The following is a 20,391-nucleotide window of genomic DNA, read 5'->3' as shown; positions in this document are numbered from 1 at the left end:
CTGGCTCTTTGAGTTGGGAATTCTCACTCTCTTTTATACCTATTATTCTTAGGTTCAGTCTTTTCATTGTGTACTTGATTTCTTGAATGTTTTGAGTAGCTTTTTGCCTTTTGTATTTTCTTTGACTGTTCTGTCAATGTCTTCTATGGAATCTTCTATGCCGGATTTTCTCTCTTCTATCTCTTGTATTCTCTTGGTGATGCTTGCATTTATGAGTTCTGATCCCTTTCCTTGGTTTCTAGCTCCAGGGTTGTCCCCTTTTTGTGATTTCTTTTTGTTTCTATTTTAATGTTTAGATTCTGGATTTTTTTTTTTGAATTCCTTGTCCTGTTTGATTGTGTTCTCCAGTACTTCTTTCTTTCTTTCTTTCTTTCTTTCTTTCTTTCTTTCTTTCTTTCTTTCTTTCTTTCTTTCTTTCTTTCTTTCTTTCTTTCTCTCTCTCTCTCTCTCTCTCTCTCTCTCTCTCTCTCTCTCTCTCTCTCTTTCTTTCATTTTCACTATCTTTTTCTTACATTTCAAATGTTATCCCTTTTACTGGTTTCCTCTAAAGATTCCCCACTCTCCCATCTCCATTCCCTGTGCTTCCACGAGGATGCTTCCCTTCCAGCCACTCACTACCCCCTCACCACCTTGGCATTCCCCTACACTGGGCATAGAGCTTTCACAAGCCCAAGGGCTTCTCCTCCTATTGATGCCAGACAATGCCATCCTCTGCTACATATGGGGCTGGAGACATGTGTCCCTCCATGTGTACTCTGGATGGTGGTTTAGTCCCTGGGAACTCTGAGGGGGCCTGGTTGGTTGATACTGCTGTTCTTTCTATGGGCTCACAAACTCCTTCAGCTCCTTCAGTCCTTTCTCTATCTCCTCCATTGAGGACTCCATCCTAAGTACAATATTTGTCTGCAAGCATCTACCTCTGTATTTGTCAGGCTCTAGCAGAGCCTCTCAGAAGACAGCTATATCAGGCTCCTGACTGCATGCACTTCTTGGCATCCTTATAAGTGTCTGGGTTTGGTGTCTGTATATGGGTTGGATCCCCAGGTGGGGCAGTTTCTGGATGGCCTTTCCTTTAGTCTGTGCTCCACACTTTGTCCCTGTATTTCTTTTAGACAGGAGCCCTTCTGGGTTAAGAATTTGGAGATGAGTGGGTAGCCTCATCGCCCACCTAGGGTCCTTGACTAACCTCTGGATATGGTCTCTACCGGTTCTCCCTCCCCTTTGTTGAGCTTTTCAGCTAATCCTTGTTGGATCCTGGGATCCTCTTTCTTTCCTGGCATCTGGAACTTACAGGTTGCTCTCCCACTTTCCCATCTCCCATTGCTACACACCTCTGTTCAATTCCTGATCCTCTGTATATCATCCCAGTCTCCTCCCATACATCATCCTGTCCCTCTTTTTCTCCCTTCCCCTCCTCTCTTCCTCCCAAGTCCCTCCCACCCTCTACCTCCTGTGAGTATTTTGTTCCCCCTTCTACAAAGGACTGAAAAATTCACATTTGATCTTCCTTATTCTTGAGCTTCATATGCTCTGTGAATTGTATCTTGTGTATCCCGAGCTTTTGGACTAATATCCACTTATCAGTGAGTGCATACCATGTGTGTTCTTTTGTGATTGGGTTACCTCACTCAGGATGATATTTTATAGTACCATCCATTTGCCTAAGAATTTTATGAAGTCATTGCTTTTAATAGCCATGTAGTACTTCATTGTGTTAGTATAGCACATTTCCTGTATCCATGTTGAAGTACATCTGGGTTCTTTCCATTCTTTAAGGGAGTTCTCTATGTCCTTCCTAATGTCCTTTTTCATCATCATGGGATGAGATTTTAAATCAGAATCTTGCTTTTATGTTGTGTTAGGATATCTAAGGGCTTGCTGTTGTTAAGGAACTGGGTTCTGTTGAAACCAAGTAGCCTTGGTTTCTGTTGCTTAGGTTCTTGTGCTTGCCTCTTGTCACCTGGTTGTCTCTGGTGTTAGCTTATCTTACTGTCTTGGACTTAGCTTTTCTCTCCTTTGAGCCTGTGAGCCTGTTGTGAGCCTGTTGTGAGTCTGTGAGCCTGTGAGCCTGTGAACCTGTGATCTTAGGTATGTCAGCACTCCTTGGAGATCAGCTCTCTCTGGGTAGGATTGGGGTGTGGAGAGCTGTCGCACAGGGTTAGCTCCAGGCACAGATGGAAACTACTACTTTTTCAGAAGACAAGAGCTTGTTTCCCAATATCCACATTGTTGTCTCAAAGTTACTTATACTTCCAGCTCCAGGAGATCCAATGCCACCTTCTGGCCTACAGTCACTTCTATACATGATGCATATACACATTGAGAAAGAAGCATGTACATGGATAACAATGAAAATAAATCTAATAAAAAGTAAGCATCTTTTCCTGTATTTCTTAAAGGATTCATTCATTTCCTCTTTAACGTTCTCTGCCACCATGATAAGATTGGATTTAAGGTCTTCTTGTGTTTTGACTGTGTTAACATATCCAGTGCTTGTTCTTGCAAGATAGTTGTACTCTGGTGGTTCTATATTGACATGGTTTTTGTTGTTTGTGTTCTTACCCGTCCTTTAGTCACCTGTTTGTCAATTGTGTTGGCTGGATGTTCTTGATGCCAGCAGGACCCTCAGGGAGGCATGCAGAACCTGACAATGGATCTGTGAGAATAGGACATTGCTTCCTTCTGCTGTCTATGCCAGAGATTATTGGGAAAATTGTCTAACCTGGATGTCTTTGGGGCTCCTGCAGTCCTCCTCAGGGAAGCAGGGTGCTCCCGGGGTCCTGCACGGCTTCTTAGGATGTCAGGATAAGCTGTGTTCCATGTGATAGTAGTCAAGAGACCACACATAACTCTCCTTTATTGGCCATCCCATGTGGATCCCACTTGCTACCCCTTCTCTTTTATCCCTCCAAATCCTCCTACATACCTCTTAGGCTCTCTTTAAAACTCATGACTTCTTTGCTTTGTTTTTATATACACTCATGTTATATGCATATATGTTTATATTCCTAGATAAACAAGTAAAATCTAATCATTTTGTGTGATTTCAGTGCTGACCATTTGGTATTGGAAACCACTTGGTATCCTTTTCTCAGGGGAATGTTATTTCACCCCCTCTCAGTCTTCATTTTTTACTGTTAGTCTCTCTAGGACAGTTCAAGCTTTGAGGACTTTCCCCAGCTCAATTTAGCATGTTTGTTGTCTTGGCCGGTTAATTTTAGGCAGTCACATGGGGAGACTTTATGTGTGTTGCTTCTGAAAGTCATAGGATTTTGTATTTTTAAACTGTGCTAGAAATGTTCCAGTAGATAAACATGTCCCCCAGCTAAAGGATAAGGCCATCCACCCAACTCAAAAATTTTGACCCAGAATTGGTCCTGTCTAAAGGAAATACAGAGGCAAAAATATGGAGAAGAGACTGAAGTAAAGGCCATCCAGAGACCACTCCAACTTGGGTTCCATCTCATATACAGACACCAAACCCTGATACTATTGCCGATGCCAAGTTGTGTTTGCAGACAGGAGCCTGGTATGGCTGTCCTCTGAGTGCCTGACTGAGACAGATGCAGTTACTCACAGCCAACCACTGGACTGAGTCCGGGAATCCCTATAGAAGAATTGAAGGACAGACTGAAGGAGCTGAAGGGGATTGCAAACCCCTTCAAGAACAGCAGTAGCAATTAACCTGATCCCTCAGAGCTCTCAGTGACCAAGCCTCCAACCAAAGAGCATACATGGGCTAGTCTATGGCCTCTGCTCCATATGGAGAAGAGGACTGAGTTGTCTGGTCTGAGTGGGAGGGGATGCCCTTGGTTTTGTGGAGGCTTGATTCCCCAGAGAAGGGAAAGGCTAGAGGGGTGAGGTAGGAGTTGTTGGGTGGGGGAGCACCTTCTAAAAGATGAAAGGGAGGAGGGATGTGTTGAGGTACTCATGGAGGGAGGTATGAGAAGGGGGACAGCATTTAAAATGTAAATAAATAAAATAATTAATAAAAAGCAATAAAAATAATTTTTTAAAAAAGATTATAAAGATTGTATCTTTGAAAAACATGCAGGTCCCCCCCCCCCCAAGATTAAATGTCCATGAAACTGTACAAAAAAGAAGACGGCCAGGTCTGAGGACTTAAAAATGGTGTGTTTGAATTTCAAGTTAACAATACAGTGATATCTGGTGGTTAATTTTGTTTTCCAACTTGACAAGTAGCAAGAATCACTTGGGATACTGCACTATAGCTGTACATATAGGGACTATTTAGCTTAGTGTAGATTCTGAAAATTCCTGTGCATAATTATCTTGCTTGGTTTAATTGAAATAAAAAGATCCCACCTAAAGAAGGAGTAGTAGTGCTGAACTTGAGGCTTGGATTATAAAAAAGAGATGAACCTAGCTGAGCAAAAATATCTATCATCTTCTGTATCCAACCACAACACACCTAAATGCTGCATTATCTTGAAATTTTTGTTATTAAGTCACTCATTTCATAGTATGAATTCAACCTCATGAATGTTTTCATATCATGGTCAGTATGTAATCCTCCATTAATCTCTGTTCATAGAACTCTAGGGACTTTCTGTATAGCATCTAAGAACTCCTCCAAATACCCCAGCAAAGCACAACCAAATATAAAGAACAATACTGTATTGGCTAGTTTTGTGTCAACTTGACACAGCTGGAGTTATCACAGAGAAAGGAGCTTCAGTTGAGGAAATGCCTCCATGAGATCCAACTGTAAGGCATTTTTCTCAATTAGTGATCAAGGGGGAAAGGCCCCTTGTGGGTGGGACCATCTCTGGGCTGGTTGTCTTGGGTTCTATAAGAGAGCAGGCTGAGCAAGCCAGAAAAGAACATCCCTCCATGGCCTCTGCATCAGCTCCTGCTTTCTGACCTGCTTGAGTTCCAGTCCTGCATCCTTTGGTGATCAACAGCAGTATGGAAATGTAAGCCGAATAAACCCTTTCCTCCCCAACTTGCTTCTTGGTCATGATGTTTGTGCAGGAATAGAAACCCTGACTAAGACAAATACAGTCAGCTTTGTCTGTGCAACAACTTCACATATCTGGTATACATTTTCTATGTTGATTACTTTCACAATACCATGACTAAAATGCCTGGCAGAAACAGATTAAAGGAAGAAAAATCTCAGTGTGTGCCATGAATTCAAGAGTTTAATTATAGAGGACAGACCATGGCAGAATTTGTGGGAGCAGGTATTGGTGACAGACTATTCTCACATCATCAAGACCAGCATTCATTACTTCAATTGAAGTCTAGATTATAAATATCCTATTTGACAGGAAGACTCTACCATCTAAAGGCTTATTGCCCTCCAAAATATCACCACCAGCATTCCAACATGAAACTAGGAGATATAACTTTTTATATCATACTCAACTAAATTTTAGGCATCATGAAGACAGTGACATTGTGTCTTCCTTTAAATAGCATGAGTTTTAAGCTAAAATCAAGAGTCTTGCAAAGAATTATTTTTCCTGAATCTATTTTCAGTCATTCAGAATCAGTGGAAGCCCAACATAAGCAGCATTACCATCTAAACTCAATGGTCTAAATAATTGAATTTTACCTTAAAAACCTCTTCAGTTGTTTTACTTTCTAATTTTTATTTCCAGAACCAAGGACTCTTTTAATGTTCAACAGCCACCTATAATCCCTTGTTTAATATACTTCACTGTAGAAATCCCCTGATTATTTTTGTCTTTTGGTCTTTCCTTTCACTCTAATTTTTGGTTGTAAATATATCTTTGATGTTCATATTTTCAGTATAGAAAATCAATAGTTATTGATCTAGTCTTCTATAAGTGTATGTAATACCCCAGCATTCTCATCATTTTGTGACAATTAAACAGACTCATGGTTTTATTTTCGAAGGTTGTGGAAGCAAGTATGAAGAATGAACTTGAGGCAGCAAAAAGAAAATCTTCTCCAAGAGACTTGTTCCACACACCCATCTTACGAAAGCGGATATGTGTCCTGTCCTTTATGAGGTATGCTTACAATGTGCCTATTGAAATAGTGTAGAGACAAATTTTCTCACTGACAGATTTGATATGCCAATTTCTGTTGCTAGAAGTAATCCAAGAATTTTGAGTATAGCCACACAGAACTTACTGTGCAGTGAAGAGTGTGTACATCCAAACTTCATGCCAGGCTTATCACCATGGGCTGATGGTGAGAATGCCAAACACACTATAAACTTGGATGTTGTTACTCCCCAGTTGTCTCATTTCACTTCAAAGAAGATAAAAACTCCAATACAATGTACATAAATACATTGAACTGAAGAACATGTATAAATATAAAGATGGAACCTTCATTCAGGTGAGTGTATAGAAACACCCACCATGTATACTACAAACCCACTAACACTTTTCAAAACTTCAAGAGTGATTACGATGTGATCACTCATTACACAATGATTCTTGGTGGCTATAAAATGATACCCTAGATGTAAATAATCCCCAAAGCCAAAATACCTTCATAGTAAAACTACTAGAATTTGGTTTCTTGTTCAATATTATTAGCACCTGTTAAACATCAATTCTAAACCTTGTGATATGTTGTTTTTCTTTTTTTTTGCTACAGATATTTATTTACAATATCTATTTTTGGCCTATCACTTCACCTCCAACACCTGAGTACTAATATTATCCTGTTGCAGTTTCTCAGTAGTGCATTGGGCATACTTATTAGTGTTATTGGACATTTTGTTCTTAATCACATGGGACGTAGAATAACTCAGCTGGTTCTCATGTCCCTGAGGGGAATATTCATGTTGACTGCTGTATTTGTACCTCAAGGTAAGGAAAGAGTACAAGGTAAGAAAAAACCCCCCCCCCAAAAAAAAAAAACAAAACCAAAACCAAAAAGACTATGTTTTTCCGTTTTTTTCAGGATTTATCATCCCTTACATACAATATATCTGAGTACTAATCAAATAATTTCTGGTTGCCATGCTGGAAACTGAAGGCTCATACTCCATTAAGGATCTGGATAAAAACAGAAGTCAAAATTTCATAAAGAATATTTATTACAGTTAAAAGTGTCTGGAGCTGGTGCCATTTATTAACATTATAGATTATTCATTTTTGGTCATTACATTTTTTTATTCTAGCCATATATGTTTTAGACCTTATAATTCTACCCCAGATTACACAAAAATGTCTGACTAACTGTATGTACTATGTATGCCAGTTGGGTTGTTAATCAAGAAAATAATTTTTAGTTGTTTTGGAATATATGCGATGTGCTAAGAAGAACAAGTAGACCAAGAATTAAAAATCTCAAGACTGAATTTACTAAATTAAGTAAATTATATGTAATAAGTAGTGGTACTTATGTGGTCCATTCCTTTGCTAAAATGCAGGATTGTAATATGTTTTTTTAAAAAAATCCCACGATGATGGGTTCTATAACTCTCTCTTAGTTTCTCTCTCTCTCTCTCTCTCTCTCTCTCTCTCTCTCTCTCTCTCTCTCTCTCTCTCTTAGTCACTGTCTAGTTCTGTGAAGAGACACCATGATTAATGGGGAGTCTCATAAATGAAAGCACTTAAATGGAGGTTTGCTTAATGTGTCAGTGATTTAGTTCACTATCATCATAACAAGGCTCATGGTCATAGAAAAGCAGGGACCTGGTAAAGCAGCTAATATAAACATGATTCATAGACCAAGGGAGAGACTGGCCTGGGATGGGCTTTTGACACCTCAAATTCCAACCTATGATACAATTCCTCCAATACACCTACTTATCATTCTATTGTTTTCCAATAGTGTCACTGGCCCCAGTGACTAAGCATTCAAAACTATGAGTCTTGAGGGGTCATTCTTATTCGAACTATCACTTTCAATCTCTGGGCCCGGTAGACATTCAGTCCAACTTCAAAAGTCCCCTCAGCCGATTGCTGTCTCCACACTGTTTATAACTCCATAATTTAAGTCTCTCTCACACTCACAGCTATCTCTTAAATCCAATCGGTTGTAAATTCAAAATAAAAAATCTGATCACATCCAATATACAATGGCACAGAATATTCATTTCTATTCAAAAAAGAAAGATATAGACAATGTGGAGCTACTATCCCAAAGCAAATGAAAACCTGTAGGGCAAACTCTAAACTCTGCACTTCCATGTCTGATATCAAATGCCCTTTTGATTCCAAACTCCTTTCATCCTTGTTTGCTGTAACTCATTTCTATCTCTTGGGTTGGTTCCACTCCTGCTCTGCAGCTCCCCTTAGCATGTATGACTGTGGCAACATGAACATCTTGAGGTCTCAAATGAAAGCCAGGGTTCACTTGCATAACTTCAGACTATGGTCTCTTTTGGTCTCCATCAGGGAACTGCCTGGCACATGCTTGCAATCAGATGATTTCCTCAGTCATGGAGGTATATATAACCCCATTTTTACACCCTTGACTTTTAGTCCCGATCCAATTGTCTAAACCTATCATGTTTGGCTGCTTAATGGGGATGGAACTTGGCCTCCTTATTTAATTATTTATTTTTATTTAATTATATTATACCAGCTTTCTTTTGGGGATGGTTTCATTTGCAACTTAATTTTTTAAAAACAGTTTTGAAAAGTTGGAAGCATACCTAGTTTAGTGCTCACACTGAGGTTATCACTCCATTTATTCCACTGAGCTTTAGACTTTTTTTTTAAATCTCCTTAATAACCAGCCTTAGGTCTATTATAGTTACTGGCACTCATTTTCTCCTCAAACTATACATTTTGCATTATTTTTATTTCTCTGTTTGTTGGGCTGAGGATGTATGGGAAAAGGGAAGAGGGATAGAACCCACATCTTGCCAGAGTTCCTGTGCTCTGGGCAGGCGGATGGGGGAGGACTGCCAGACACTTTCCACTCGGCCCTGGGTGGGAATCTGGCTGTGTGAAGCCACTGACCCCACTCGGTGGGGGGTGGACAGGGGGCAGCCCCTGGTAGTAGGTTCTCAGTCTCCAGCATCCCACTCTGGATATGGCAGAGGAGCTGAGAATAAAATAGGGGCCACAGGTCTACACTCTGCCTCAGTGACATGGGAAGAGGGCAGAGGGAGAGAGGTTCAGATGCAGGTGAGAATCCTAATTCCAGTCTGTGGCTAGAGCACAGGAAGGCCTTCCATTGGGAGATTAGAAAAGGCTCATTAGAAGAAAGCCTATCCCATCATCCAAGCACAGTGGGCCTTGATGAACCGAGACAGTCTATGGTTTAAGAGGTTTATTGTAGAAAGGCAGGGGGAAAGAGAAAAGGTAAAAGCAAGAGAGAAACCAGCCATGGCCAAGAGGAGGGAAGGGGGAAAGAGAGAGAGAGAGAGAGAGAGAGAGAGAGAGAGAGAGAGAGAGAGAGAGAGAGAGAGAGGAGAGAAAGGAAATAAGAAAGGTGAAAGCTTAAGGGAGTAAGAGCTTAGAGAGAGAGGAGGTGAGGGAGAGAGAGAGAGAGAGAGAGAGAGAGAGAGAGAGAGAGAGAGAGAGCAAACAGCCCCTCTTATAGTGGGCTTGTTATCTTGTTGTTGCTAGATAACTGGGAGGAGTCTAGAGTGAAGGCCAGAAGCTTGGGACATAGTGTATGTGACTACTAGCCATGAGCCTCTCTTGTGTGGGTTGTGGGGGCAGTAACTTTGACAGGAGCCAGGGGTCCAGGAGACATGAGGTGGGAATTCTCTCCCATGCAGGTGGGAATTACCACCACCAGGTTCTACCCAGGTTCAGAACTGAGCTCAACTAGAGACTAGACTGTGTATAGCCCAATGCTCCACAAATCCTCCTTTTGTTCTTATAAAAAGGTGGGGGGTCACTGTGTGACTGTGTCATTCGTTGTGAAAATTTAAGGTGGTATGGAAGTATTTGAAGGAAACATATAGCCTAGAGAAGTAGCACAACTAAGCCAGAGTAGTAAAAAGGGTTAAGGGCAAGGGTTGGGAAGTCAAGAGATTATACAATCAATTAATTGTTTCATGGGCAGTACAGTTTGAACAGCTATAACATCAGTTTTGAACAGTAATTAATCTAGATAGACATTATGTTTTACTCACTATCATGTAACTTTCTCCAAGTTCAGCAGCAATTGGCTTTGGCAAGAGGGTTCATCTGTAGCTGGAAGGTCCCAAGTTTGTCTTTTGTGGGGATCAGCACCTGTCTCAGGAGTCTTTAGTCAGATGAGGTTTTTTTGAAGGAAGGCAGATTTGATGTCTGTAAGTCTCAGGAGATAGTGTTGTCTCAGGTGGGGGATCTGTGGGATCTGTGGCAGCAGGCACGATGTGGAGATGGACCTGTAGAGTAATTGTAACAGAGGAGCAGATCCCCAGCAGAGATCTAGTCTGTCTGTGTATAGCCCAATGCCCCACATCTGTTCTGTCCTTTTCATGTAGATCTATATACTAGTGATCACTAATAACCTTGTGACACAATCAATATTAGGCTGTCTTGTAATCTTCTCTGTCAGAGTTAATTAATCCCAAACTATTTAGTCTGAAACATATATTTTTTTTCAGGGCAGGGACAAAAAGCAGCAACATTCTTTGCTTTCAAATCACAGGAATTGTCTCTGGCCAGTTACTAGAACTTTTCCCATCTGAAATTTATTTTTCCGGGTCCTCACCCCTCAAATAAGCCTTAGCACTGTCCTCCATTCTTCTACTAGTATAGCCCAGTAAGCCTCACTTAAATCATTCAACCACTCTTCTAAGTCCCAAATGCTTTCAGTAATGTTTTAATAAACAATGGTCAAGATACCACAAATATGGTCAGCTGAGTCTATGGTGCCAGTATCTGTCTTAGTGACTGGTCTATATTTGTGAAGAAATATCATGACCAACCAACTCAACTCTTATGAGATCAAGCGTGTAATTGGGGCCTTGCTCGAAGTTGCAGAGGTTTAGTCCAATATCATCATGGTAGTCAGCATGGTTGCAGGAAGCATGGATAGAGAGAAGTGTGGTACAGATGGGTAGGTGAGAGCTTTATCCTAATCCATGGTTGAGAGATATTGGGCCTGGATTGGGCTTCTGACATCACAATTACCAACTCCAGTGACATATCTCCTTTACCAAAGCTACACCCTATAATACTTCTAATAATTGCAAAAGGTTCTATTTTCTGGTACTAAGCATTTCAACATATGAGTTTATGGAGAGCATATGTGTGTGTATATGAATATATGAATTTATATATGAATATATATTCTTCTTATTTGTTTTTATTGGATATCTTCTTTATTTACATTTCAAATGTTATCTCCTTTCCCTGGTTTCCCTCTGGAAACACCCTATCCCATTCCCCCTCCCTCTGCTTCTCTGAGGGTGTACCCCCCTCCACTCCTGCAGCTCTGCCCTGGCATTCTCCCACACTGGGGCATAGAGCCTTCACAGGTCCAAGGGCCTCTTCTCCCATTGATGCCGGATAAGACCATCCTCTGATACATATGAGGCTGGAGCCATGGATCCCTCCATGTGTACTCTGGTTAGTGCTTTAGTCCCTGGGAGCTCTGAGGGTTTGGCTGGTTGATATTGTTGTTCTTCCTATGGGGTTGCAAACCCCTTTAGCTCCTTCAGTTCTTTCCCTAATTCCTCCATTGGGGACACTGTGCTCAGTCCAATGGTTGGCTGAGAGCATTCACTTCTGTATTTGTCAGGTACTGGCAGAACCTCTCAGGAGACAGTTATATCAGGCTTCTGTCAGCATGCACTTCTTGGCATCCACAATAGTGTCTGGGTTTGGTGACTGTATATGGGATAGATCTCCAGGTGGAACAGTCTTGGATGGTCTTTCCTTCAGTCTCTGTTCCACTCTTTGTCTCTGCATTTCTTCCCGTCCGTATTTTGTTCCCCTTTCAACAAGGATTGAAGCGTCCATACTTCAGTCTTCCTTCTTCTTGAGCTTCATGAGGTCTGTGAATTGTATCTTGGGTACTCCGAGCTTTTGGGATAATATCCACTTACTAGTGAGTGCATACCATGTGTGTTCTTTTGTGATTGGGTTATATCACTCAGAATGATATTTTTTAGTTCTATCCACTTGTCTAAGAATTCAATGAATTCATTATTTTTAATAGCTGAGTAGTACTCCATTGTATAAATGTATCACATTTTCTGTATTTACTCCTATGTTGAGGGACATCTGAGTTCTTTTCAGCTTCAGGCTATTATAAATAAAGGTGCTTTCAACATAGTGGAACATGTGTCCTTGTTATATGTTGAAGCATCTTCTGAGTATATGCCCAGGAGTGGTAATGCTGGGTCCTCAGGTAGTACTACGTCTAATTTTCTGAGAAACTTCCAGACTGATTTCCAGAGTGATTGTACCAGTTTGCAATCCCACCAGCAATGGAGAAGTGTTTCTTTTTCTCCACATCCTCTCCAGAATCTGAAGTCTACTGAGTTTTTGATCTTAGCCCTTCTGACTGGTGTAAGGTAGAATCTCAGGGTTGTTTTGATTTGCATTTCCCTGATGACTAAGGATGTTGAGTATTTTTTTAGGTGCGTCTTGGCCATTTGAGTTTCCTTAGTTGAGAATTATTTATTTAGCTCTGTTTCCCATGTTTTAATAGGGTTATTTGGTTCTCTGGAGTCTAACATCTTGAGTTTTTTTGTATTATTTGTATTGGATATTAGCCCTGTATTGGGTGTGGGATTGGTAAAGTTCTTTTCCTAATCTGTTGGTTGTTATTTTGTTCTATTGACAGTGTCCTTTGCCTTACAGAAGCATTTCAATTTTATGAGGTTTCATTTGTATATTCTTGATCTTAGAGTGTAAGTCATTGGTGTTCTGCTTAGGAAATTTTGCCCTGTGCCCACGTGTTCAATGCTTGTCTCATCGTCCTAGAAGAGATTCTTATTTTTTATTTCTGATGAATTTGCCATCTCAACAGTACAAGCCTCCAGTTTTATGACACTCTTTTGTTTTTTTCCATATTCATCATGGATTTCAATGGCCTATGATTCTTTAAGAGTTTGAATTCTTTCCTGATTCACCCCATGACAGTCTCATATTCTGCATGGAGGACCATTGAGTCCCTAGGGAGAAAATATGAAAGTGACTTCTGCCTGGACTCACCACTGTCTGAAACATGAAGGAATGACCACAACTTTTCAAAATCCTTGATTCTCCACAAACCATCATGAATAAATTGGTCACATATCTCAACATACTAGCCATTGTAGGATTTATTTTCTCTGTGCTGGTTTTCCTCTCTGTATTTTATACTTGCACACACCTCTGATGAGGTGTTATCATTGTTATCTTTGTTTTGGGAATTACTATAGCAAATTACTATAGCAATTACTATAGCAAAGCTGAACTAACCACAACCCTTGGTCTTCCTTTCTCTAGAAATGCAGACCCTGCGTATTATTATGGCCACATTGGCAGCAGCACTTTCTTCTCTATGTATGTGTGTTAGTAATCTTCATATAAATGAGCTACTTCCAACCACATTAAGGTACAAGTTTCAAGTCAGTCACAGAATAACTTCTCCATTCATTCTATGTAACTAAAGGAAGAAAACTAAAGATTGGGTAGTTATCTAACCATTTAGTTATAAAGAGAATGTTTATAACTTTAGTATCCTGAAATTTCACTTTGTTTTGAGATATGTAAGTCTACCAAAGTACTCATGTAAATAATGAAACAACTGAAAAGGTGTTTTTTATAAGCAACAGCACACTCTAAATTTGTTTACTTTTATTATATTTATTTAAGGCAATTTTATATGGGCATGGCATATATTTTTATCATATTAATTTCCATTATTCTCTCTGATCATCTTATTATTTTTACTTAATTCATTCTACCTTACAATTGAATGCTCTCATACCCTAAATTTTTTTAGGGTGTGTAGGTGAGGATACATTTCTTTAAATTGGAATACAATATAATCAGTTGATTTATAACATTATCTCAGAGATGCTCTTCGTGCTGATTCAACTCCATCAGTCCCCGATCCACACTTCTGCTGGTCTTCTACTGCTCAGTAAATCCCTTTATTTTAGTCACCTTTATAGTCAAACTCTTATCCATTTCGAGATAGGTTCTACCTCTTTTTGTATTTCCTTCCCAGTTTTAGAGCCTATACCCATAACTCATGTATGTACACACATAAATAAAGCTAAAATATAAGATAAGTTATATATATTACTCTTTCTGTTTCATTGCGTTGAATAAGGAAGTGTCTTCATGGTCTGAATCTGACCAAAAATATTACAAAATGAAATAAATTTGAGAAGGAAGAGTAAGTTACCAAGATCCTTAAATTTAATTGCACTGTTTTTTGTCAAGTAACAGGTTTTAAGGTTTTAAAAAGGATCAGTATGTTTCTAAGACACAAGTTTCAAGTGTGCATTTTTACCAGATTTTTTTTTGTGTGTGCTGTATTCTTGCTCCAAGGGCAACAGGTATGGGAGTCATTGCAATGTTTGGTAATAGTGGATTATTCCTGGCCCCCCTGTTTATGCTGTTAGCAACATACTCTGCCAACTTGCCCTGGATCTTCTATGGAGGCTTCTCTATCCTCTATGGGTTTAGTGTGTTTCTCCTTCCTGAAACCAAGAATCAACCTCTTCCTGACTCCATCCATGATGTAGGAAATGAGTGAGTAAAACTTCTCAGTGTTCTTTAAGGGAGTTGTTTGCTAATGGACTATGCTGAGGAAGGTAAAGCAGCAATGAAAAACAAGATCAATTGTGTTAATTTATAGTGGTTACTATGTTCAATTGGGGAGTGTATTTCCTATATATGCTGATATTTGGGGTTATTTTATTTGTAGTCAGTATTTTTGAATAGGGACAAATAGTAACCCATTTGTACTGTAGATTCAAATGTTCCTAGAGGCCCTCTATTTCAGAGAGGCTACTTATGCTCAAGCTATGTCAGGACAAATTTACTGGTTTTATTGGTATTCTGTCTGATTATATATATATATATATATATATATATATATATATATATATATATATATATATGTGTGTGTGTGTGTGTGTGTGTGTGTGTGTGTGTGTGTGCGTGTTTGAGTATGCAAAGCTCATGGAATAATTTGGGATAAATAAATAACATACAAGACTAAAGGACATGCCATAAATGAATGTGTATCTAAGTGATTCATGCTTCTATTCTCTGTGACATTCCAATTGACTTGATTTTTCTAGAAATGAAAATGTTCAGGTAGAGAATAATATGTAGGTTAATTAACTGGTCTTAACAAGGAAATTAATGGAGTAGATTTTAACAATTTTGAGTGTACTTCAAGTGCTTTCCTCCAAAACTCATTTGGTAATCCCCTGGAACCAACGTGTAAAGTACTAAATCTTACTCACAACTTAACAGAGAATTTATTTTACAATATTTACCAAAAATCCTTCAGAAGTAGTCATTGTTTCAAAGGTGATGGGTGAAAGTAGATTATTTTGTGAAGGACAACACTATTTTTTCCCCCAGATTTTACAAATTTTGTTTTCATGTTTATTTTTTTTTATTGTTGTTGTGTATGTCCTAGTTGGAAAGAGTCAAGACAAGCAAAGGAGGAGGATTCCATCATTAAAGTCACAAGGTTTTGAGGAACTCCTGGAATTGCCATCTGATCCAAGAGAAGAAAATTTTGTTCAGGACATGGTGACAATTTTCTCAGATGATTACTCAGAATTCTTTTTTTGATATTATCAAACTTCTTGATAAATAAAGATTAAAAAGAAAACACAGATCACATTCTAATTGCTGCAATACATTATTATATGTCAAATATCTATGAGCAATATCATAATTGATTTGAAGAATTAAAAAGAACATTGAAAGAATTGAAAAGTACATGGAAAGAAATCCTGCTTGACATTTCTTGTAATCATGTATACCTATTATGTTTTTGGATGGTATATGTATTCTATTTTTCTACTGCTATCATATAATACCTGAGGAAATTAAAGGAAGAAATCTTTATTGTTTTCCCCAAATCCATATCACTGGCGTCAGTTTGTGGTTACTAGGATGCACTTCATCTCTGGTGTGAAGCAGTAGTATGGTTGGAGTAAATGTTAATTTCATACTTGCAAGTAAGGTAAGGAGGGAGGTAAAGATGGAGTGTGGGAGGGAAGGAGGGAGGGAGGGAGGGAGAGAGAATGGGAGAGAGAGAGAGAGAGAGAGAGAGAGAGAGAGAGAGAGAGAACACAGGAGAAGGAAGTAAAAGAAGGAAAGAGGCAACAGGCAACATTGGAAAAGAGTAGAGAAAAGTAGCTGAATATGGACAAGAACAAAGGAGAATCCTGAAAGCAATGCTTCCCCAAATTTTTGCAGCAAAATAACTCTCCAAACTTCCCCACCACAAATTTTCTGTCCTTTCACTATCACCAAATGGAGGGGACTGATTCTCCAGTAGATGAAACTTTTTGAGTTATTTAAATCCAAGTTATAACAAGAAGATTGACTACATTTGAAAAACTGCCTTTTAGCACTAGAAAGAACAGTGGAAAGATTGCATAGGTTTTGCATACAGAAGAATATGCATAATGAAGATACAAAGCAAAGGATGGGTGATAACTGGCTTACAAAGTAGGACAATTAGACTAACAGTACCAAAGCAATACACTGATAACAGTGACACATCAATTCAATGTGTTCGTTTGTATAACCAGTTTTGGTTGGAGGCCAGGCAAAGAGAAAGAGTGCACTTTAATTGGTTAGGAAGAAACTGCTTAAAAGAAGGTTATAGTTGAACAAAGTTGACATGAAAAGGAAGGAGAAATATGGTAGGAGCAGAAAACAGTGGGTGAATCATGTGGCGGACAATACAGAGAGGCCATGAGGAAGAATAACATTAAGCATCTTTAAATAAGGTATTTTAAAAATACTTTTTACTTTTATCAGATGTATATTTCATATATAACACATACATACATGCACACACTCACACATAAATATACATGAAAAATCAGTGGTAATTAGCTGATTCAATTATATGGTGAAAGAATGGAAAAAAATTCTCTCAAAGATTGATGATTATAAAGCAAAAAATTCAATTGTAAACAGGGTGTAACTCACCTAAAATCGTTAGTCTTAATCAATTCAAGATTACTTCCCCTCGAATTTGCATTTGTACCTCAGAGCAAATCCAGTGCTCCAGCAACCCCACTCTGCCCACACTCACAGACAATTTGATCCCCAGAAGTTCTGACCCCTCCATGCTCACAGGTGAGTCCCAAAACCTGCTTCAATACATGGCCTAACTGGGACCACTCAGAGCTGAGAGAATGCAGAACCTCCAGTCCTGTGGAGATAAAAGTTCCTTCCAGTTTGCATCTATGCTCTGGACTAGATCTTGTGCTTAAGGTCCCATCCCCACCCCTTCCACACCCAGGGAGAGCCTAACCCCCATGAGTTGTGACACAGCCAGGCTACAGAACAGGCACTCCAGACACCCTTCAATATCCATAGACAACCTGACACAAGGAAGCCCAAAATAACCAGGCTTACAGTAAGATCAGGCTCCTGTCTGAGACAGCAAGACCAGTTAACAAGAGACATAACCAGATGGCAAGAGGCAAGAGTAAGAACATAAGCAACCGAAAACTGTGCTACTTGACAACACCAGAACTCAGTTCTCCCACCTGAGCAAGTCCTGGATACCCTAATATACTGGAAAAACAAGATTCTGATCTAACTTCCCATCGCACGAGGAATTAAGTAGTACCTTACATAGGACATAAATAACTCTCTTAATGAAATACAGGAGGCCCTTCTGGTCCCACCAGCACAGGGGTAGCTTGGGCACGGAGGCTGCTGACACCCACAAGATACCCACAAGACCCTCCGTGGGATCTTAAGACCTCTGGTGAGTGGAACACAGCTGCTGCTCCAATCCAATCACGCGGGACCTGAGACTGCATTAATTAGGGAAGCAGAAAACCCGGCCTGATCAGGGGCACAAGTCCCTTCTGGTCCCACCAGCACTGGGGTACCTTGGGCATGGAGTCTACGGACACTGGCAAGGTATACACAGGACCTTCCATGGGATCTTAAGACCTCTGTGAGTGGATCAAAACATCTACCAGGAGGCAGGTAGATACCAGATATCTGGGCACCTTCCCTGCAAGAGGAGAGCTTACCTGCAGACAGTACTCTGAACACTGAAACTCAGGAGAGATCTAGTCTCCCAGGTCTGCTGATAGAGGATAACATAAACACCTGAGGAACAAGATCTACCCAGAGACAACTACAACAACTAAATCCAGAGATTACCAGATGGCAAAAGGCAAACATGAGAATCTTACTAACAGAAACCAAGACCACTCACCATCATCAGAATGCAGCACTCCCACCCCACCCAGTCCTGGGCACCCCAACACAACCAAAAAGCTAGACCAGGATTTAAAAGCATATCTCATGATGATGGTAGAGGACATCAGGAAGGACTTTATTAACTCACTTAAAGAAATACAGGAGAAAACTGCTAAACAGGTAGAAGTCCTTAAAGAGGAAGCACAAAAATCCCTTAAGGAATTGCAAGAAAACACAACCAAACAGGTGATGGAATTGAATAAAACCATCCAAGACCTAAAAAGGGAAGAAATAAATAAAGAAAACACAAAGTGAGGCAATGTTGGAGATGGAAACCCTAGGAAAGAAATCTAGAAACATTGATGCAAGCATCAGCAAGACAATACAAGAGATGGAAGTGAGAATCTTAGGTGCAGAACATCCCATAGAGGACATCGGCACAACTATCAAAGAAAATACAAAATGCAAAAAGATCCTAACTCAAAACATCCAGGAAATCCAGGACACAATGAGAAGACCAAACCTTCGGATAATAGGAGTAGATGAGAATGAAGATTTGCAATTTAAAGGGCCAGCAAATATCTTCCACAAAATTATAGAGGAAAACTTCCCAAACCTAAAGAAAGAGATGCCCATGAACATACAAGAAGCCTACAGAACTCCAAATAGACTGGACCAGAAAAGAAATTCCTCCTGACACATAATAATCAGAACAACAAATGAACTAAATAAAGAATATTAAAAGCAGTAAGGGAAAAAGGTCAAGTAACATATAAAGGCAGGCCTATCAGAATTACACCAGACTTTTCACCAGGAACTATGAAAGACAGAAGATCCTGGACAGATGTGATACAGACCCTAAGAGAACAAAAATGCCAGTCCAGGCTACTATACCCGGCCAAACTCTCAATTACCATAGATGGAGAAACCGAAGTTTTCCACGAAAAAAACAAAATTCGCACATTATCTTTCCACAAATCCAGCCCTTCAAGGGGTAATAACAGAAAAAAAAACCCAATACAAGGACGGAAACCACGCCCTAGAAAAAGCAAGAAAGGAATCCCTCAACAAACCAAAAAGGAGACAGCCACAAGAACAGAATGCCAACTCTAAAACCAAAAATAATAGGAAGCAACAATTACTTTTCCTTAATATCTCTTAATATCAATAGACTCAATTCCTCAATAAAAAGACATAGACTAACAGAATGGCTACACAAACAGGACCCAACATTCTGCTGCTTACCGGAAACCCATCTTGGGGAAAAAGACAGACTCTACCTCAGAGTGAAAGGCTGGAAAACTATTTTCCAAGCAAATGGTCTGAAGAAACAAGCTAGAGTAGCCATTCTAATGTTGAATAAAATAGAATTCAAACCTAAATTTACCAAAAAAGACAAGGAGGTACACTTCATACTCATCAAAGTAAAATCCTCCAAGAGGAAATCTCAATTCTGAGTATCTATGATCCAAATGCAAGGGCAGCCACATTCATTAAAGAAACTTTAGTAAAGCTCAAAGCACATATTGCACCTCACACGATAATAGTGGGAGACTTCAACATACCACTTTCATCAATGGACAGATCGTGGAAACAGAAACTAAACAGGGACACAGTGAAACTAACAGAAGTGATGAAACAAATGAACTTAAAGATATCTACAAAACATTTTATCCTAAAACAAAAGGATATACCTTCTTCTCAGCACCTCATTCTACTTTCTCCAATATTGACCATATAATTGGTCAGAAAACATGTCTCAACAGATACAAAAATATTGAAATCGACCCATGCATCCTAACAGACCACCATGGACTAAGGCTGATCTTCAATAACAACATAAATAACGGGAAGCCAACATTCATGTGGAAATTGAACAACACTCTTCTCAATGATACCTTGGTCAAGGAAGGAATAAAGAAAGAAATTAAAGACTTTTTAGAGTTTAATGAAGATGAAGCCACAACATACCCAAACTTATGGTACACAATGAAAGCATTTCGGGAAACTCAAAGCTCTGAGTGCCTCCAAAAAGAAACTAGAAAGAGTAAAAACTAACAACTTGACAACACACCTAAAAGCTCTAAAAAAAGGAAGCAAATCCACCCAAGAGGAGTAG

The 20,391-nt window shown here is 39.5% G+C and overlaps 1 protein-coding gene across 5 annotated transcripts in view; it reads left to right on the top strand.

Moving 5' to 3' along the window:
- Slc22a30 (solute carrier family 22, member 30) overlaps positions 1-15,952 on the top strand; it is a 69,741-nt gene extending 53,789 nt beyond the window's left edge. For 2 of the 5 annotated variants that reach the window (XM_006527135.1, XM_006527137.2), the window contains 5 exons: positions 5,887-6,002; positions 6,601-6,815; positions 13,344-13,452; positions 14,397-14,600; positions 15,502-15,952. In XM_006527135.1, coding sequence (XP_006527198.1) covers positions 5,887-6,002; positions 6,601-6,815; positions 13,344-13,452; positions 14,397-14,600; positions 15,502-15,562 — 705 coding nt within the window. In that variant the 3' untranslated portion in view covers positions 15,563-15,952. Of the gene's footprint in view, positions 1-5,886; positions 6,003-6,600; positions 6,816-6,909; positions 8,778-13,343; positions 13,453-14,396; positions 14,601-15,501 lie in introns of those variants that run through there. The other 3 variants (NM_177002.3, XR_877676.1, XM_006527136.2) reach the window with 3 other exon arrangements.
- Positions 15,953-20,391: the final 4,439 nt, after the last annotated feature.

Source organism: Mus musculus, chromosome 19 (genome assembly GCF_000001635.26).
Source record: "Mus musculus strain C57BL/6J chromosome 19, GRCm38.p6 C57BL/6J".
Taxonomy (NCBI): Eukaryota; Metazoa; Chordata; class Mammalia; order Rodentia; family Muridae; genus Mus; species Mus musculus.
Note: the sequence above shows the minus strand (reverse complement) of the source record. Positions and strands in the feature narration are given on the sequence as shown.